The sequence below is a fragment of the Peromyscus maniculatus genome, chromosome 1 (assembly GCF_049852395.1).
Source record: "Peromyscus maniculatus bairdii isolate BWxNUB_F1_BW_parent chromosome 1, HU_Pman_BW_mat_3.1, whole genome shotgun sequence".
NCBI classification, from domain to species: Eukaryota; Metazoa; Chordata; class Mammalia; order Rodentia; family Cricetidae; genus Peromyscus; species Peromyscus maniculatus.
The window spans coordinates 153821661-153843123 of record NC_134852.1 but is presented as its reverse complement, the minus strand read 5'-3'; the positions used below and the strand labels follow the sequence as shown (position 1 = coordinate 153843123).

The window sequence follows — 21463 nt, the reverse complement described above, 5'->3', positions numbered from 1 at the left end:
CCGGCATTTAATCCACAAAAATTTCCATCTGCTTCTGGAGCCCTTGGAACCCAAGCAAGGAAAGGCTGTTCCCTCAGCAAAGCAAACAGGCCTCCGTGTACGCAGCGGTTCTTCCCGTACTTGCCATCTCGGCTGAAAGGCAGAGTCAGCCATTTTGTGGACGAGGCCCTCTAGGCCAAGCGAAACCCACCTGCACCCCAGGCCTTGGGTGGGTGAGCATGGAGAAGGTGCTTGCTAGCTGTTAGCAGGTTTCGCTGGCAGGGACCTGCTGGATCCACCTGCCATTCAGTAGGGGCTATGTGGGCCACATGCTGCATGCACTGGGGCTGAGAGGTCTCTCCCTCTCCAGAGAGGCCCACTGTGACACCATCCAGGCTTGGCCCTGGCTGTCACTTGCCATGCCAGGTATTGCCAACGGTCTCCGTGCACCCTGAGGGGTGCCCCCAAGTGTGCCTCATGGCTGCTATCCCCGCCCTGTCTTCACCAGCCCATGGTTTCCGGAGCGGCCAGGGCCAAGGCCAGAGCCAGGCACGGCTGGCTACCCCTTTCTAGGCTGGTCCTCTCCTAAGAAGGGAGGGAATGGCTCTAGGTTGGGAGATCTATTTTTGGTGGTGACCAAACTGCTGCTTAATAGGCAGAGCTGGGGCCGGGTAGGCCCTGGCCCACAGGGTGACAAGTTTAAAAAGAGGCTCATTTTGACCAAAATACATGTTTTTCTGAGGTTGGCCAAGGAGGCCAGGCAGGTCTGGCCACACGGACACAGGCTCACACCACCCTCATGCCCCATCCCCTGTGGACGGTGTCTACTGCCTCCCTTTACAGAAGCTACTGATTAGAGATCACCCAACAGCCCTGCTGAGGCCCAGGGCCCTTGCCTGTTACAGGCAGACACATGTGCCTCTGTCTGCTGCCCGCCTGCTCCCTGCCTCTCAGAAGCAGTCGCACCCACAGAAGTTGACACGGGCTTGAGCTAAATTTTCAAAAAATGTAAATTTCCTCTCCAGCCAATATTTGAGGCCTATAAATAGAGTTACTCAGGAGAGCTGGTGTGGGGCGGGGGAGTGTCTCCCACACAGACAGAGAGAGAAACATCCCAAGAGAGAGGAGTGCAGAGGGGAATGGATGTCTCTGGGGTAGGGGCTGCTGGAGACTTGAAAAACTGCGGTCACTGTTGCCGTGGGGGAAACTGAGACCTAGACTTGGAATGATTGCTCGGGGATACATGACAGGCTGGAGCAGAGCCAACTCTTCCCCACATTCTCATGCTCACACCACGAGCTCTGTGCTCAGCGCCTTGGGTCTCTTGGTTCTATTCACACAATATTACCCACACCCCAAGTCCCTTGCATACATCGGTCCTCTGGCCTGGCTGGGGATCCTCTATCAGTGCTGGACACATGGTGGGTGCCCACAGGACCTGCTAGATCTCATGGCCACTGAGTGTCAGCAGTAGGGCTAGCAACCTAGATGCTGGCTCCCAAGGCACTGAAGGAGGGCCAGGTTCTGGCTTGCATGCAGCAGGCAGGGGATGATAGTGCAGGGTCTGTGCTGTGCCTGTGTGCACACAAGTGTGCACAGCACAGACGCAGTACTCCTGGGTAAAGCAGTGCCCGAGGAAAGGAACCGTGATGATTCTTAGCATGGGGCCCAGGGGCCAGATAGGCCCAATGGGGGCTTGAGATGGGCATTGAGATTATGCCTGTGGAAAACTGGCCTGGTTCTCCCACAGGTGAGTGACCCTTAAATCAGGCCAGACTAGAAAACCGGGGCGGGGCATGATTTTTCTCTTAATTTTTCCAAATTCATGGTTACTGACAGAGTGTCCTCCTTACCTTGGACAAAGGAGAAAATTTAGGCTCAGTGAGGACAGTGGGGCCTACTGAAGGCAGAGAGGATCAGCCATCCCTTAGGGGAGTGAGCTCTAGTCCCATGTCTATCTTCAGCTTTCGGGGTTCAGATGATGTCCTTGTTATATGGATGATGGAGAAGGTTCCCAGTCTCTCCCAGAGGCTGTTTGGGTTGGACTGGGCTCTGAGACTTTCTGTCACAATGGGCAGGGTAGCAGGTCATTTTTAGGCTGACCATTATTGCTGGGCTATTCTGTAGGCCTGGGAAGAGCTGGGTGAGAGGGGGCCTAGCACACAGGGTATCAGTCTGGGGTGGTCCTGGAACCATGGCAGACTGTAGTCAGACAGAGGGCCAGGGCAACGAAAACAGTTATATTGTTTCTGAGGTAATTTTGTGGGTTAGACATAGTTTTCCCTTCCAATGCCAGTCCCAGGAGAAGCATCCAAAGGCTGCTAGGCATCAGAATCTCCTGCTTGAGCAAATTGAGAGCCATCTACTGCCCTAATATTCTGCGTATGGTCTGCTACACCAGAATCACCTGAGCAGAGGAGGGCTGTGAGGCCTGCAGCTGCTCCCCACAGCTCTGCCTTAGGTAATTGCAATATCCCTACAGTCCTGATGGCCATAGGACTGTAGGACACTCTGTGTCCAGAGGTACCCAGTGTCACCAACTCCTCTTCTTCCACAGCTCCTTGAGGTGTCAATAGTGAACAGTGTCCTTGTATACCACAGCCCTCTGCTAAACCTAGAGCTTATCCTTAAGCCACAGGTAGGAAAGGCACATGGGTGTCTAATTCTCACAGCCTTCCCTGGGCTTTTCTACAGAACCTGTGACTGAAGGGAGCATGCTACACCAAGAGGGACAGGAAGCCTGTGACTCATACTACGCTACTCATTGTGGCTGTGGTCATTTTCTTACATGTTGACTTCCTTCTGGGAGAAGCTAGCAGCTGACTCTTCTCTATAACCTTGGGGTGGAGTGGGGGCGTCTTTGACAAGGACCCTTCTCAGGCCCTAAGGTATTCCTGAAGGCGGAAAGGGGTGGCTCACAGGACACAAGCTGGCTCCTATGGCCCAGCACTGGGAGTTCAGGTTCTCTTCATGAGTGGCCTCTCTCAGAGTGTTAGCTGGGCACGGGGACTCCTCAGCAGCCATGCCCACTCCCGCCCAGGACCAGGGTGGTGGGGCGTTGTGTCAAATGGAGCTTTCATTATAGGTTTATCTTTGAAACCCTAGACAAAACAGGGCTTGTGTGGTTTGACTGAAGGACCAGCACCTCAGGACTCCACCATCCACTAAGACGGCTCCTCAGGAAAGAAAAAATACACGAACCTTAAAATAACCAGTTCCCAGAATAGCAAACGAATACCGGCTCCTGAAGGGAGCTCTTTGATCGTCTGGAGCCCCATGCCTTTGCCTGTTTACGGCCCTGTCACTCAAGAGTAGCCCGGCAGCAAGGCAAGGAGGGGTGATGGAGTGGGGCTGGGGGACAGTGGGAAGGGGACTTGGTGGGGGAGGCAGCGCTGTGGTGTGTTCTAGGCTGCCCCACTTTCTGATGTAAGCAGCCCGTCCGTGCAGGTAGCGAGGCTCTTAATGGCGGCGGGCAAATCATCCAAGAGTATGGCCTGTGGGTCTCAGCCTGTGGTCCTCTGAGACCTGGAGAGGGTGGGTCATGGACTAGGCAGGGAGCTTAGGAGAGGGAGCCCTTGCCCAGGTAGGCAGAGGGTCCAGGGCCAAAGACGCTGCTTCTTATCCCTCTTCCCCTCCACGCCAGCTCCCCTCTCTTGGTGTTCACAGACCTCCTAGTCTGGTCATGGCCACCCTTGCCTCCACGGAGGCCACAAAACAGCGCCATCCAACAGCTTAGGCCCTACGCCCGTATTAGCTTTAGAAGAACTGAGTTTTTATGATCGAATTTTAATAAATTTAATTACACATAGATCCGTAACTGAGTTTTGAGAACATTTAAAGAATCTCTTTTCCTAGGCTGGGTGTGGTGCCTCATGCCTGTAGTCTAACCATTTGGGAGGCTGAAGCAGGGGAATCACTTGTGTTTTTAAAGTTAGTGTTAGCTACATAGTGAGTTCCAGGGTAGCCTGGACTACAAAGTGAGTTCTAGGCCATAATAGATTGCAGCGCAAGACCTGATCTTAAAAACAAAGACAACTGCCCCCAAATCTCCTTTCCAAGTTGTAAATTTTATGAAGTCTTAATACAACTCCAGAAGCTCTCATGAAAACCCAGCTTCCAAATTGAGATGGGTCATGTGCATAAAATTTGTCTGGCTTCTGAGGACTCAGAATAAGGGAAGACTGGTAGCTGCCCTAACAGCTTCTGTATTGATTATATTGAAATCATAGTATTTGGGGTCTCCCAAGCTAAGTAAAATCTATGGCTGTGTTTTTAATTTCACCATATTACTTTTTAGTGCAGCTATTGGAAAATGAAATATCTGTGGCTAGCAGCCAGGAGCTGACCAGACGGTGGGGAGGTTAGAAGCCGAGGACTCAGAGGTAAGCACTTCCCAAAGGCAACCATGCACCATGAGCTTTAGTTTCTATCATCTTACTAGTGACATGGGGCATTGGAACCTGGGTGTCTCAAAGCAGAAACCTTCACCAAGCTCCAACCTTCAAATAGCTCAGTGGGAAAGTCAACAAAATTAACCCACTCCCTGAGAAGACTGTCAAGATGGCTTTAACTGTTAAGAGAAAGGGAACAGTTTTTGCCCTGGGAAGTTATATCCTCAAGCGAGTTACAGCTCAGATTAGAGCTCAGACTCTTATCTTCTGAGTGGTCTGGAAAACCTCGAGCCTAGGACTGAAAGGCCAGGCTGGATGTGTGCCCATATGTGCAGCAGCAGAAGAGGGAATGAAATCAGGCACTTCAGGGGAGGCAGCATGTGTGAGAAAGAGGTGGCAAAACTGCTGATTATATGTATATGTATGTTCATATACATGTGCATGAATACATACACACACACACACACACACACACACACACACACACATACTTAGAAAGCCATAGTACAATATCCTTTGTGACTATCGATACAAGCCAGGCATGGTGGTGCTGGAATCTCAGTACTTAGGGTTGGGGCAGAGTCAGGAGGATCATAGTGAGTTTGAGACCACCAGCCTGGATTACATAGTAAGTTCCAGGCCATCCTGGGACAGACTATACAAGCAGACTCTGTGTTAATTCCCATGTTGTCCCTCTCACAAGTGTGTGTGTGTGTGTGTGTGTGTGTGTGTGTGACCAAATGGGCCTTATCCCAGAAATGTGAGGTTGGTTTAGCATCCCCAAATCAGTTACTGTATCATACTGTATTAGTAGAGTAAGTGCTAAGTGGTCATCTCGACAGAGTCAGAAAGGACAGGTAGGAACCTACACATTTGCTTCGGTCCAGCTCTCGGTGCACTCAGCATAGAAGGGAATATTCTCAACCAACAGGAAGCGTTGATGGGAAATCCAAAGCCATCATCCTTAATGGCAGGTGACTGGAAGCCTTCTCCTGGAGATTCTCCAGTCACTCCAACACATTAGTGACGTTTAAGCCAGGGCAAGGGTGATGGGAAGGCAGAGAGAGAAGGAGGGAAGGGAGAAGGGAAGGGAGGGAAGGGAGGAAATGAAAGGCATTTGGACTGGAAGGGAAGGAGTGAGTTTGTCTTCATTATCTGTAGCAGGAGTGGAAAATCTAACAGAATCAACAGCAAGAACAAAACACAAAAACTAAGAATAGCAAATTTAGAGTTTCCTAGATCAGCCAAAGATTGAGTTTCTAGTTCCAGGAACCAGCAATCCTAAAGTGAAATTAGGAAAAACAATCCAATCACATGGCAAATAAAACAGGAGTGCATTTAACAACAACAAAAAGCACAACATTTGCACATCAAGAACTACAAAGCACTTACCAAAAGAAATTTGTAATCTTAGCACCTGGGGGTGAGGGGCTGAGACAGGTAGATTGTGAATTTTATGGAATAGTTAGTTCCAGGCTAGCCTGGGCTACAGGATCAAAACTCGGTCATAATCTCACCTCCCAAGAAATGAAAGTAGAACACACACCAAGAAAGAGACAATATATTCATGGTCTAAGATGTCCATTTACCCAAATGGTCCACAGGTTCAACAGAAAATCCCAGAAGCCAGCCACCCTGTTTGACTGCCTTTTCTCCTCCCTCTTTCTCTTTTAAAAATAAAAATTTACAAGTTCATCCTAAAATTCATATGGAAACTTTCAGGTCTCAGATTAGGCAAGGAGAAAAACAAATCAGAGGATTTTCACTGCTTGATCTCAAAACTTACTGTAAAGATGCAATAATCAAGAGGGTGTGGGGTGGGATTAGGGACAAGTGTGTGGACCATGAGAACAGAATTGAAGGTCCATAAAGAAACCCATACGTTTATGGTCAATGACTTTCTTTTGAGGTAGCCCAGGCTGACTTCAAACTTGGAATGTAATTGAGGCTGTTTTTAGACTCCCTATCCTACATCAGTTTTCCAAGTACAGGGATTTAAAGTGTGTACCACCGTGCCTGGCTTGGTTAATTGATTTCTGACAAAGATGCCATTGCTACTTGATCAAAGAAAAAGTATTTTTGACTCATGGTGCTGAGCAACTGAATATCTTTAAGTTAAAAAGAAGCTGTTTGTGTGGTAACTGCAGTAGGCAAATATTGAAGATTATTATTAGCCTGTGAGAGGTCAGCTTGGGCTTTTTTGTTTTTTGTTTTTTGTTTTTGTTTTTGAGATAGGGTCTCACTATGTAGCCTTGACTGACCTAGAACTCACCATGTAGACCAGGCTGGCCTTGAACTTACAGAGATCAGCTTGCCTCTGCCTCCTAAATACTGGGATTAAAGATGTGTGTCATTATGCTTGGTCTCTGGGCTAGATGCCTTTAAGAGGCTGGGGAGATAGCTCAGTTGCTAAGGATATTGCTGTGTAACCTTGAGGACTAGAGTTTAGCTCTCAGATCTTATGTTAAAAAGTCAGGCATGGTGGCACATATTTGTAATCCCAGGGCTGGGAAAGAAGGGACTAGCGGGTCCCTGGAGTTCTCTGACTAGCCAGCCTAGCTCATTTGGTGAGCTGCAGGTCAATGTGAGAACTTTTCTCAAAGAATAAAATGGATGGTTTCTGAAAAACAACAGCTGAGGTGTTTCTCTGGCCTCTACACACATTTATACCTGCACACATGTGTACCTGCACACATACAAGCATGCATATACACAAAACCAAGCAAACAAAAACTTAGATTCTTATCGCCTTTCATACCCTCAAATTACCTCAAAATCTAGACTTAAATACAAAAGCTCATTCTATATAATTTCTAGAAGAAGAAGAAGAAAAATAAAGAAAGAAAGAAAATGTTCATGACCTCAGATAGGGTAAAGAGGTCTAAGAACATCAAAAGCAGGAACCATACAAAACATACAAAAGACAAATTGGACTTCATTAAAATTAAAAACTTCTGTGATTTAAAAGACAATTCAGAAAATGAAAAGACAGCCGGAGATTAGGAGAAAGTATTTGCAAGTCATCCGTCTGATGGAGGACTTGTACCCAGAACATATTAAAAACTCCTGCCACTTGACAATAGAGCGGAGTACCTAATTGGAAAACGGGCAAGAGAGTTGAATAAACATTTCACCAGAGAAGACTATGAATGGCTAATAAGCACATGAAAAGTTGCTCAACATCATTAGTCATTAGGGAAATGCAAATCAAAACCACAATGAGATACCATTACATACTAACAGGGCTGAAATAGAAAAGACCAGGCCTACTGCCTAGTTGCAAGGCTGAGAGCAAGTGGGCCGTTTACACATTGCTGATGGGAAAACAAGGGGGAAAAAAAAACCAACAACTTTAGAAAATAGTCTAGCGGTTTCCTAGAAAGTTAAACAGAAATTTACCCTATGACTTCTCAGAAATGATAGATCAAATAGATAAAGAGATTCCAACGAGGATATAGAAGATTTGAACAAAACAATGAACAAGCTTGTTCTAGTGCTTGTAAACACAGCCCTGCATCCAATGACTGCAGAATGTGCTTTCAAGTACTCAAGGCACGTTACAAAGGCTGAGCATGTGTTTTGCTATAAAACATCCTTCAAAAACGTTCCAAGGGGTTGATATCCCAGGACCACTTTCTCTGACAGTGAAACAATGTTACTAGAAAGTTCTACCGCAATAATAACAATGACGAAAACCACATAGTTGCGCTGCCATGGCATAACTCTTGGAATAAACAAGAGATGATGGAGATTAGAAAAATACACCATAAGCAGATGAAAGTGAAAGTGAAATGCTTTATCAAATGTAGGGAGCTTGGTGCTGTGCTATGAGTCTGTCACCCCAAAGACTAAGGAGGCTAAGGCAGGATAGTCTTAAGTTTGAGGCCAAACTGAGTGACACAGTGAGGCCCCGTCTCAACAAAAATGGCGTATGTCTTTTCAGTGATATTTACAGAAAAAACCTACAGTGTAAATGCTATGAATAGCTATCATGGCTGACATGCCTTAAAAATCTAGAAAATCTGGAGATGAACAACTATCCAGCTGAAAAAGTCAGAGAGAAAAATACATTGAGGCCAAGTGATTAGAAAGAAAGAGATAAACAGATGTGAATAAGCAAGATAAAATCCACATGCGGGAAGATCAACAAAGCCAACAGCTTGGTGAAAATATCAATAAAATCGGGGAATGCATAGCACGCTTGGTCACTGTGGGAAACAGTAAAGGCACAGATAAACAGCCCTGGGAATGAGAGAAAACAGGGGCAAAATGCAGATGTTACAGACACGAAGTAAACAATAAAATTGAAAACCAAGATGAAAGGTACAAATTCCTCAGCCCTGCTGCGTATCAAAACTGACACAAGAAGAAATGAAGAGCCCTAATAGTTCATAAGCCTCAAATCCCTGTAATCAGTAGTTAAAAATGTTCTCACAAAGGAAGCAGCAGTCTGGAGGGTGTTGCCTTGAAGTTCTAACAAACATTCAAGAGAGAGAAAAAACATCAAGACTCACCTAAAGATTTCCTGGGTATAGGATTGGTGGGAACACCTCACCACTTAATCTGTGAGGAGCCACAGCTCAGCAAAGATGGCAGACTAGGATCAAGTGGATTTGGGGCAGCATTTAAGACTTAATATAGGATGTGAGAGATGAGGTAGGGAAGTCTGCAGTGACATCTATGTAACTAATACCCCAGCCAGAGAACACGAAGGCCTGGGCTTAGAAGATATTCCACTGGAGAGCAAGAATGGAGCAGGATACCTAGGGAATGGCCTGGGATGACAAGGTCTCAGGGGCCAGCTAGTAGGCCTCATGAATAAAAGAGGGTCCATGAAATGAAGGCAAGTGGTGGGGGCTAGATGGTGTCCTCGTACAGGAAGTAAGTATGTATGGCCTGGAGGGGACAGGACTAGGCAGAAGGAGTGCTGTGACATTACCCACCCCCATCCCCTCCTGCCCCCAGATGCCCCATGAGCAGGGTCTGGAAACCAGAGTTCCCCTGTGTCCGGCTTTGAGCCACAAACATTTCCTGCAGAAAACAAGAAAGTCAGTCTCTTGGCCCCACTGTGCTCTGCATATCAGCGCGACAGTGTGAGCTTAGCTTGTAAAATAAACACTGTGGCAGGTCCAGGTCCAAGAAGAGCTAAGAACACCATGGGGAAGAGGTGGGTGTGGGTTCTGCAGAGAGTCAGGGGATCCTAAGGAAGCCAGTGGGGGGCCCAGGCAGGGCCAGGCAACAGAGAGAAAGAGAGAGGTGGGGCAGGAGCCAGAACTCTGGGGTTCTTGTTATAGGGATAACAAGATGGCCTGTACTATCTTGGATTGCCATCCGTCCTGACTACTGTAGCCCCTGGACAAGGCCACTGGCCCTTACCCAGCCTTGGCTCTCAGAGCTGATTCCAGCCTCATTTCCAAAGGACCTTCACACTTCTTAAATGTTCTTCCCTTACCCACATCTGTGACTGCTACAAACCAGCTCTTTGTATAACTTGCTGTGTGACCACAGGAGACTGCTAGATTTTTAGAACAATGGAATCAGTAATATTCAGTGGGTATATGAAGGGAGCCCATGGGCATGGCTCCCTGGTATAAGTCCCTGGCCTAGGCCTAAGGAAACTCCTGGTCAGGGAAACTGAAGCACCCCTGAACAAGTTCAGCTGGCTTCTCCTGGAAATCCCTTACAAGGTAGACACCCCAAATCTCCTTGGGTCCTTAGCCTGATCCCCTTCTGAGGGTTTGGTCCAGCTGTTTGTGAGTGGGATTCAGCCTTGCCATGTGGGTGGACTCTGGTGGGACACATTGTGCAGCTGAGGGGCTAAGCTAAGCTAGGCAAGCTGCTGGGCACTGGATACTTGACTTTGGCCAGCCGCAGCTGGCCTGGAGGTGGGGGAGGGAGGGGCTGTCAGCAGGGAAGCCCAGGGGCTCTGGCTGGGCTCAGCCAGGCTGGCTGGCACTGGCTGGGCTCTGGGACTGCTGGGCTCCCAGGGATTTCCTGTCCCCCTACTTCCCAAGGTCAGCAGGATTGCGCTTGGGTTGTTTCTGGTCCCGATGGTTAAGTTGATAACTGGGATGATGTGGGGCCCCGGCCATGCCATCATGCCCTCTGGGCCCAGCAAAGCTCTTTCCCAGGGTCTGTCCCCACAGGGGGCAGTGGTCCTGGACAGGGGAGGGACTGGGCAGGCTGCCACAGGCCGTTTGGGTCAGTGCATCTTTGACAGCCTCTTGATGTACAATGGAGGTCCAGGCTAGAGCCCTGGGAGGTGCCTTGGCTTAGTGTGGACCATGGCCTTGGACAGAGGACTCACTCCTCCATTTTAACCATCTTGAGGCAGGGGGTGCAGATGAAGAGTGATGCCCATGAGGTGTTTTTGCAGGATCCCAGCATCCTTGCAAACCTGGCTCAGAGCCCAGACAGGGCCAAGGTTACCAGGAGCTCTGAGGATCGACCTAGCTTTGTTCCTAAACTTTGTTCCCAGAGACCATGGACTCTGGAAAACCAGCCCTTTGTTGTTGTTCTGATCTGATAAAACACTGGCATGTCCTTCTGCCCTGCTCCTGCCCTTGGACCAGTACAGGCTTCACCTTGGTTACGGAGTTGTGACCTGGCTCTTAAACCCCAAACTGCTGCTGGGCAGCTACATCTTGAGTCTTGAGGGGGACACTGGTAGGAGATAACACCTATCACCTTCTGTCACTTACAGGAGACACTAAGTTTCTGGTCTGAGTTTGAGGGTTAGCCTGTTCTATGGGTAATGGGGAAAAGGGGAAAGCTGAACAGTTAGAATGGGGTAGAACTCGATTGGGTCGGGAATTTGTGGTGGTGGGGTTATTGGGACTGACAGCAGGCTTACTTTTATATTTCTGGGGAGAGAAGGCTCACATTCCTAGGACTTGGTCTGTGATACCTAGGGATTGGAGATTTGTACATCCCCTGGTTCCTTCCAGCAGTAGGGGTGGCCAGCAAAGGTGGCCTTGACCAGGAAAGATGTGGGGCTGTCTGAGGAGGTTGAATAGGAGACTCAAACCAGGGTGCCTGTCACTGGTTCAATAGGCCCATGTGCAAAGAAGAGAGAAGCCAAGGGTATCCTTGATCATGTAGACAAATGACAAGGCTCCCAAGCCACCACTGAGCCTAGGCCTTGGGAACTGGACACTCTGAATATCTTTCCCATCCTGCCAGATGTGCACAATCTTTGTTCTAGCCATGCGGTCTGCTGGTCAAGGGCCACAGTACCTCCCTGCTCAGGCCCTGGATGCCACAGGTTAGGCCAGGCCCTGCAGTGAGACTCAGTGTTGGATATATACACCCAAGGGTCTCAGAGAATATCTAGAGTCCAGACCATGCCCCCTCCTGAGTCTACTTATGGGCCACAGACCTCCATGGCTGCCCCAGACTGGGAACACGTGCTAGCGAGCAGCAGAGAGGCTTCTGAGCCTCGTGCCTAAGACGTATTTAGGAAAGGAAAGCTGGCTTGTCCTATGTGGGCCAGACTATCCCTGCCTACCTGCCCAGTTGCAGCCCATATTGGAAGAGAGCCAGAGGCAGGCGTTGCTAGGGCAACCCAGCAGTAACCACACTCCCCACTCAACTGAAATTCCACTATTTTTAGCCTCCTAGTTATGTTCAGATAAAATCCTTGTATACAGACGAGTTGTCTGGCAAGATAACGGCACACCTCAAACTGCAGAGACTTCAAAGAGTAGCAGTGGGTTGTACCATGGGCCCAAGAAAAGCTCCCCTGGTGAGTCAGAGCCTCCAGTGGCTCATGAAAGGTGAGGTGTTCGGCACAGAACACAGAGGGCAATGGAGTAGTCTAATGGCCTAGTTAATGTCAGCTGTGACACTCTGGGATCTGAGACTGTGGGCAGCCAGTGTACAAGGAGCTGCCATAGGGTATGCACTCTATCTACTCTAGGTAGAAGCCTATAGTTGTGGATGCTAAAAATAGCCTGGCCAGGCAGATCCAGCACAGCCTACCACAGTATCTTGAGGTGGACTTCCACCACCCATTCGGGTCCGGGGTAAATAGAGGCCAACACCATTCAGGAATCCACCCTAGCCAGGTTCTGAGTCTTCTGAAGGCTTGAACTACACAGAGCAAAGACCCTAGATAGCTGGCCTATGGGGAGGCTGATGTGAACCCAGCTGCAGCCATCTCCTGGACACAGCCAGGAAGCACTTAGAGCAAAAAGCTCTAAGGGTAAAGGGTGGAGGGAAAGAGCCAGGTCATGTTCAAGGCTTCAGTGTGTCTGACTTTGAGGTCTCACCCCTTCCTTCCCAGAGCAGAGGCAAGGCCACGGGTCTTGGGACACTAGGCAGAAACAGCCAGCAGGTAGGCAGGCCAGATTTCCCAAGCACACAATTGTGAAATATATTGCCCACCCACCATGCAGAGAGCTTCTCAAGAACTCCACGGAGGAGATCAGCAGAGTGTGGAGCTGAGTGGGGCAGTGAGATGCTGCCCCTGGGGTATCGCACTGGCTGAGGAGGGTGACTATCAGAGCCGACAGAGTTGATGTAGGAACCTACCTTGTCTTCTACCCGGTGCAGACGGGCACCAATGGTGTTGCTACCACGGTCCTTGCTCTTCTCTGTGGGGGTAAAGCACAAAGTCAGGGGTATGGGCTGTGGGTGTGGGCTCGGGAGCCTGGATGGACCCTAAGGAGCAGGAGATGGGAGAAGTGGGTAAAGACATCCTTTACAATTCTCTTGTGGTTAGAACAGCAGGGTCAGGGCAGGAGGAGGCACTATAGTGGCCGAGTGAAGCTGGGTTCCATCCTTGCTCCTCCCAGCTTTGGAACTCCTGAGAGTCTTCCAGGAGGGACAGAACACTCTCTGTCCAGGGAGTGACTCAACTGGGTTGTGATACCTGTTGGGCTTGGACCCATCATCAGGCCAGGGTATCTGCTGTCTCAGTGGTCCCCAACATTGGACTATGCCCCACAGTCCTGTTTGGACCTCAGCTAGCACTGTTACTAGGAATAATATGTCTTGCATTGTCTTTCCCTGGTATGGCTTAGCCCCTTGTCCTGAGGACCTGAGGGTTCCCACCAAGCCAAGAACTAGCCCACACAGTGCCATTGTACATCCCCACACACCTGAGCCAGGAAGGACCCCCATCATGTCCTCTGAAACTCTGGGCCGACTGCTTATCTGACCCATGCTCCACACCAGGCCCTTCCATCACAGGAAAATGTGCCCTGGGCTCACACTGCCATACCCAGAGTCTGACCATGATGCTTTAAAAATATGTCATTTAAAGGGACACAGCAGGTTCTGCCCTCACCAGAACATTCCGTTACACAGCCCATCAACAGACACTTTGCCTAGCATGGGTCTACCTGTTCCTTCGAGCTTCTACACAGGAGGCCCTAGTGGTCTGTTGTGATGAAGAGGAGAGGCAGATGAGGTGAAGGGGTGAGAGTGAGCCGGTCATGGGTTGCCCTGTCCAGGTACCAGTGCAGACACCCACCTGAGATGGGGATGAACAAAGATGGCTTTCCGATGGACTGGTCCAGCCTGGGAGAAAAGAGAGGGACACCAGTTCACACAAAGACAGACCATTGTATCTAGGAGGACAGCATGACACTCGCGCCAGTCTTCCATTGCCACTCCAAGACCTGCTAAGAGGCACCCAAGACCCTGTGGCCCATGCTCTTGAGAGGGCCAGGCAGGAAGTTCAAAGATGAGGGGCAGAAGCTGGAGTGCTTAGACTCTTTCCCTGGATGAGATGAGTGGCGTCAAAATGGGAGACCCTGAACCTTTGGCCTTGTCTATGGAAGGCACAGTCACATTCTCCATGATATACACAGAGCTAGGTTTGCAAGCTAGCCTATCAAGCTGGCCTTCTAGGTCCAAACCTGTGTTGGGCCCTAGGGACCACATTGCTTTGATGGAAATAGGATCTAAGCCAGAATCCCAGACCATGTTGGCTCTGAACGATCAGGATCCTTAGCTCCACTCCAGTGGCAAGAAGATCCGTGGATGGAGGCTAACTCAGGGGTGGGTCTCAGTAAGAACTCTTGCTTTCCCTGCGAGGCTGGGGCAGGACCTCCCAGGGCCGTGTCTCCATACCCGTTCCTGTGCCTACCTTCTCTGTAGCTCTTTAATGCGCACCATAAGGTTGAGATGGCCCTGAGAGTACTGCTCGATGACATCCCGCACATCGTAGGGCTTCCGTGCTTGCTGCGGGTCAGAAAGACACATGTCACTTTCCCCTGAGTCCCATAGGCTCAGTTCTAAATGCAGACAGTGAGAGGGCCAGTGAGAGGGAGGAATGGCTTAGAACATATAAAAGAGCAGGCTTGACCCTTGCAGGTTACCAGCTTAGCCTGTCTGGGCCTTTACTTCCCATCTTTTACCAGTGGGACCAGCCAGCTCCTACCAGTCTACTGGCCCTGATTCCAAGTCTCCTCAGAAAGAGCTGGTCTAGCAGGCCAGAGACATGGTGCTGCATCTCCACAGTCCATCTGGGCCCTAGACTGACTGGTGACACACTTGCTGCTTCTCTGGGTAGGGAGCTAGCATATCATGTATTCTAGATGCCTCCAATGCCACACAGACTTCCCAAAACACAGTCAAGCTCCCATGAAGGACCTGCCATGCCCAGAGTCATTATGAGCACCAAGACCATCACATCTTCTGCAACCTACATACCCAATGACTGTTATGAGGCCAAGCTTGGGATGGCACTTACACAGATCCTTGGTCCTGTGCATATGTAGCTAAGATAGTCTAAGAACTGCACTTGATAATGTCTCCAGGTCTTATACTCTTCTGTAAGATGGAACTGTAAGCCCTGATCCTCCCTTCTGTAAGATGAGATTCTGAGCCTTGTTCCTGTCTTCTATAAAACAGGATACTGAGTCTGTTCCTCTTTCCTGGAAAATGGGTTGCTGAGGTCTGCTCTGCTATGTCTAGGAGGGAATGAGAATTAAATAAGATCTAAGGTGAGAAAAGCCAAGGAATCCTGATGCAGCACTTTGTCAGTCAGAGGTGGCAACGACTGAGTCCAGGATGTGGGTCTCTCCTTAGTGCACACTGAAGGTCACCCTCAGTAATGGGGAAGAGAACTTGTGGGCCAAAATGCTTTACAAAGGGTGTGGCACCTCTAGGGATGCCTGGTAATGCCTGGGGATAACTGAACAAGGGAGGTAGACACTACAGCTTGAGGCAGCACAGGCCTGGATGGGGAGCAAGACAGGTCTTTATGTTGGTGTCTGGACGGTCTGAGAGTCTGAGGGCCACTGTCCCCAAATGTGCATGAGTACCCTTGTTAGCCCCTTGCAAGCACGCATGTGATCCAATGTGTGGTGGGGAGGTGTGAGTAGTCAGGCCTGCAGGAGTATGGTAGGGCCTGTAAGCAGGGCACAGTTAAGAAGGATGAGAGAGCCAGCAGTGGTGGCACAGGCCTTTAATTCCAGCTCTTGGAAGGCAAAGGCAGATGGATCTCCAAGTTTGAGGCCAGCCTGGTCTACATAGTAAGTTCCAGAACAGCTAGGCTACACAGACAAACCCTGTGTCAAAAATCTCCCTCACCCCCTCCACCCCCCGCAAAAAAAAAAAAATGGAGGAGGAGGATGATCAGAGATACCCTACCAACCACACATGGCCAGCACTACTCCAGGCCTGCTGAGACTTATCTTGGAACTGCCAAGCTCCCCTCCAGGTTCTGGTTGGGGATTGAGGGGCCTTTGTCAAATATCTGCCTAGAACTAGTGTAAGAGACCATCTCAGCTCTTTCCTAGAGCCAGTGTCCTAGGAATGTGGCAACAGGAGCCAGAGATGAGCCAAGATAATGCCGCCTGTCCAGACTGACCAGACTGTGGACGTGGGTGCTCAAGGCAAACTTTCAGGGTTAAGAGGCCCTGGCTCCTCAGGCCAGACACAAGGGCTGCTGGCCAAGGACTTATCAGCCAGCAAGGCAGGCAGGCATGCCTGCATTAAGACCAGCAGGGGAGGGTGGGGAGCAGGTGGGTGCATGGCTGAGACAAGAAATCTGGGTCACTAGGGTGGCCCGGAGCCCTTGGAGTCCTCCTCGCAGGGGCTCGCTCTTCACCTACCTCACTCTTTCTTGGAAGCCTGCCATTACCTGTCCATGTGTCCCCAGCACATTGTAGAGCCCTTACTTTTTATTTTTTTTATTTTTTATTTATTTTTTTTACTTAGAAGCCTTTATACCCCACAGGGCCCCTCTGCCACCTGTGCTGAGTGTATAGGGGAGAAGCAGAGAGCAGGAAGGTAGGAGTTGTCTGGCCTGTTCTGGCAGCTTCCTGAGCCACTCTTAGGACCCAGTGTCCTGAACCTGGAAGAAAGTGCTAGGCTCTGGATCTTTTCCTCCTCAGCCTAGCAAACATGTCAACAGGCAGGCCCCTTGTTTGTTCCATAGAGACTGGGTCTGCATGGGCCACTAAATGACCTCTGACTCAAAGGGGGGAAACTGCTTGGAAACCATGAGGGTCTTTGTACTCCACTGGGTATCAAGACTCTAGAAGTTAACCCCGGGGAGCCGTAGGCCTACCCAGCATAACGGCATAAAACTTAGCAAGCAGGTACTGTACTGTTTCATGTGGAACCTACTCCAACACCTACAGGGGCCATTTCTCAGCCTGAGGACTGTCATACCTTAGCAATTTCTTTATTTTATTTTTAAATTTCATTTATTTTATTTTACAATACCATTCAGTTCTACATATCAGCCACGGGTTCCCCTATTCTCCCCCCTCCCACCCCCTCCCTTTACCCCCAGCTCACCCCCCATTCCCACCTCCTCCAGGGCAAATCCTCCCCCGAGGACTGCGATCAACCTGGTAGACTCAGTCCAGGCAGGTCCAGTCCCTTCCTCCCAGACTGAGCCAAGTGTCCCTGCATAAGCTCCAGGTTTCAAACAGCCAACTCATGCAATGAGCACAGGACTTGGTCCCACTGCCTAGTAGCCTCCCAAACTGATCAAGCCAATCAACTGTCACACCTATTCAGAGGGCCTGATCCAGCTGGGGGCCCCTCAGCCTTTGGTTCATAGTTCATGTGTTTCCATTCATTTGGCTATTTTTTTCAATAATTGAGTAAAACCGAAATTTATTATAAGCCACAGTCGTCCTAGGGACCTCCAGCAATTTCTTATGACCCTTTAAACACTATCAATTTAAACTACATTGCTTCCCAGTTAAGAGTGCCACACCCTAGCCCCTCCTTTGCCCCCGAGAGACTGTCTTGTCAAGATGTGACTCCCCATGGGGTTCTCGTGGCTCCTTGCCAATCTGGGAAGAGCTGGTTCTACAGGAGGCTGTCTCATCTCCCAGTTACCTTTAGCACCTCAGCAGTGGAACTGTAGGGCACATGGCTTCTAAAGAGGGGGAGAGATAGCATCAAGTGCAATCTCCATGGAGCCTTTGGACCCTTCAAGGACACTGCCAGGTGCCTCCTGGATTTGGCCCCTGCTGAGTGTGATCCTTATTCCTTTTGACAATATGAGGTCCCTAGCTGTGGTGGGAGCTTGGTCTACTTGAGTTGTGACAGTACCAGGGGGTCCAGGCTAATAAGTGGGTAGCAGAATGCCGCCGTGGTACTGTTGAATGGGCACAGGATCCCTCCAGTGATCCCTAGTGAGTAGCTAGGTGAGAAGCCACATGCTGTTCTCATTAGTGTCAGGAGCTTGGCTGGAGGGCCAAGGGCTTTGGCCATCCCAAGGGCTGTTCTTGGGCTGGAATAGCAACAGTTGAGGAGCTGAGGACTACTGTAAATGAGACTCATGTCACCAAAGCTCTTCTCAATACAATGAGGATAACCTGGAATGGGAACTGTGTCTTAGTCCCTACCTCTCACAGAGTGTGGAGGTTTCAGCTGCTCCAGGGATGGGGTGGGGGCTGTGTTGAGGGGACAGTAGGAGCCTGTGTCAATCCCATGGCCTGGTGTGGAAAGTATGGCCTATAACAAGACACAGGGCTACCACTGAGATTGTCCTTGGAGACTAAGGTGGGTTACCCTAAGCCTTTTCTCCCCAGGGACAAGGGCCTTGTGGTAAGCTAATGCCCTCTACCCCTTGCTGCTTCTATTGACATGTTCTCAAAGTGAGGAGTAAGGCTCTGTCCTCCCCATGACTTCTGCTCACAACTGTCCCATAGCAGAGGAGGAACACAGCTTACTACCTTATTCTCTGAGAGCCCTGGACTCAGGGCCTCAGGAGAACAACTCCGGAAGTGTGCTGACAGCAAATGGATCCCAGAGCTGCAGTCTTGCCTACTCAGGAGTCCCTGTTCACTAAGCAGGATGCAGTATAGGTAAGGCAGGATACAGAAAGCTCCAAGCTGACTGAGGACAGATATCACTTTTTATCCAGGTGACATTGACAGCTTGTAACTTTTACAACCTTGCACAGAAGGAGGAGTTAGGCCATGAAGTTCCTTCTAACAATCAAGGTGGAGGGACAAAGGGTCCCTGGGCCAGGGCTGGGTCCAGTGTCCCTGAAGGAACCTGCTGTGCTGGGAAGTGGTAAGGACCCACGGACTACAGTCACAGCATCTTGGCATCTAAGGGTGAGGGCATACAACAGCTGTAGTCTTCTTGGGGTCAGTTGCACTGGACATGATCTTACCTGGAATTTCTTCTTGGCTACAAAGTACTGCATGCGCCTGATCACCTTGATGGTGGCCCGATGGTGTTCCCGCAGCCTGTGGAGGAGGAGGAGCAGTATGAGCAGCTTTCATGATGGTAATCCCTTAACACATGCCAAAGGTACACCAGCCAAACGTGGATGGACTCTCCAGGAACAAGGAGAACATTCTATCCAGAGCTTGCCCTGTCTCTAGAGAAGCCGGAGGCTAGGAGTTTCTAAAGGGGAAAGGGAGGGTTGCCTCACCACAGATGGGGAGAAGGACCCTTTACCTATTTGTATTTCAGAACTGGGGTGGGTGTCTGTACCCCTAGTTTGCAAGGGTTGCAATTCTAACAGCAGAGTCAGGGAATGCCCTTGGAGAGGGTAGGACATAGCACAGGGTAGGTGTTAATGAGGGCACTGTTCCCTGAGATTATTCAGGATTCTTCACTAGTTTGCCTCTAAAGCTCCTTCTGGAAATAAGGTCCTTTTAGAAACATCACTGGGGAAAGCAGGCTTGTGATCAGATGTCTGTGTGCACAGAAACAAGACTGGAAGGCATCATCAGGGCAATGGAGAAACCGGGAGAGTCTGGAAGCTCAAATTTGACCAGCCAGACTAAACCGCACTGGCAACAGAGAGCTGCTGGGAGCCTCTGGGAAAGCCAGACTTGAAGGGCCCCGAGCCCAGAAAACAAGAGGCAAGAGGAAGCCAGCCTACCCTCCAGGCTGTACTTCCTTCTCGGAGAAGTGTGGGAAATGTCTACACCAGATGGGATGGTGGGGCTTCCTGGGCTGTGAGGAAAACAGTGGAGCCTGGGCCACAGAGCCACCAGGATACAAGTGACAGGATTCCAGAGAACAAAGGCTATCAGGGTATCTTTTTTCACACAGTTCCCCCTTGGAAATAGCTGTGGGTTCTCACAGAGCAATAGTGGCTGCTGGAAGGGAGTAAAAATAAAGCAGCAAAGCCAGCAGCTACTGAGGACAGCAGGCTTGGGATTCAGACCAGTCTAGGATGGGGCCCCAGGAAACAGCCAAAAATGTTGGTTGAGGTCCCCTCAAAACCTCAAACCCAAACTAGTCCAGATTTCTTTTTCATATTAGAGGAAAACCTAATCATCTGTACAGAGATACCTTGGAACTTCTGTGGGTTTTGTTTGTTTTGTTTTTTTGTTTTGTTTTGTTTTATCCACATACAGAAGTTGAAAATTAAGGGAAAAAACAGATCCTAGATAGAGATCTGCAGGTGTGGTGCATTCTGCAATCTTAGCTGTTAAAGCCTCAGGAGATAGTTGTTTTCACACTGTGTGAATTTGAGTTGACCTTGTGACCTAATGTTAACTGTAGAGTCCTGGGGAGCACACCACGTGTGGAAACCACAGGTGTTGGGAGTGTGGCTGGAGTGGTTGCAGGGAGGTGAGTGGAGGTGCCCAGCCATCAGCCAGCACTGATTGTAGTAGGCATGCGACTGAACCATCTTCAACCACCCGGCCCTAAGCAAGCTACTGGTGACTGGTACTGCCTGAGTCATCCCAAACACAACCACAGAACCACCTTCCAGCAGAGCTGAGTCCAAGCTCCTGACCCATGGAGCTGTGAGCAAGACAAATAACTGTTAAACCACAGCATTTGGTTATGGCTTGCTGCTCAGTAATAGGTAGCTGATAAAGAAATTAGAAGCTGGGCCCATAATCGCAGATATTTAGAAGACTGAGGCAGGAGGATCCTAAGTTCAGGCCCTGCCTGGGTAACAGAGTGAGCTCAAGGCCAGCCTGAACAACTTAGTGAGATCCTGTCTAAAGAGCGCTTGCTGCTTGTACTTCCAGAAGTCCTGGGTTCAGTTCCCAGCACCCACATGGCACAACAATCATCTCTAACTCTAGTTCCAGGGGATCCAATACCCTCTTCTGAACTCCAAGGACCCCAGGCACACACACACGATGCACACATATACATGTAGGCAAAACACCTATATACATAAGTAAAAAAACAAACAAACAAAAAAAACTTTAAAAAGTTAAAGCTGTGTTGGTTCATGCCTTTAGTCCCAGTACTCAGGAAGCAGAGGCAGGTGGATCTCTGTGACTTGGAGACTTGCCTGGACTATACAGTGAGTTCCAGGCCAATTAGGACTACATAGTGAGACCCTGTCTCAAAAAAGGGCTGGTGTGGGGCTGGGAACATAGATCAGTGGTAGAATGCTTTCCTAGCATGAACTGGCTTCAATCCCTAGCACTGAGGCAAAGAGAGAAAGGAAGGAAGGGAGGAAGAAAGTTATTAATTAGAATTCAGAGGTGGGACATTGTGACATCAACATTGTATAATATTTGGCATTCATTTTAGGACCAGAAAAAAAAGGGGGGGGCAGATGACAGAAGGCTGGGACATGTGGTGTTGTCTGCAATCGGTGAGACCTCCAAGTGTGTTGGAGGGAGAAAGAACTTTGTTTTAGGGAGGAGAATGGAAATAGCGGCTGCTAAAGATAGCTGAAAATC

The 21463-nt window shown here is 49.5% G+C and overlaps 1 protein-coding gene across 2 annotated transcripts in view; it reads right to left on the bottom strand.

Moving 5' to 3' along the window:
* Kcnq1 (potassium voltage-gated channel subfamily Q member 1) overlaps positions 1–21463 on the bottom strand; it is a 330113-nt gene that overhangs the window by 50697 nt on the left and 257953 nt on the right. For both annotated transcript variants that reach the window (XM_006977299.3, XM_076555691.1), the window contains 4 exons: positions 18967–19042; positions 14464–14558; positions 13846–13892; positions 12903–12964 (listed from right to left, as the gene is read on the bottom strand). In XM_006977299.3, coding sequence (XP_006977361.1) covers positions 12903–12964; positions 13846–13892; positions 14464–14558; positions 18967–19042 — 280 coding nt within the window. The remainder of the gene's footprint in view (positions 1–12902; positions 12965–13845; positions 13893–14463; positions 14559–18966; positions 19043–21463) is intronic.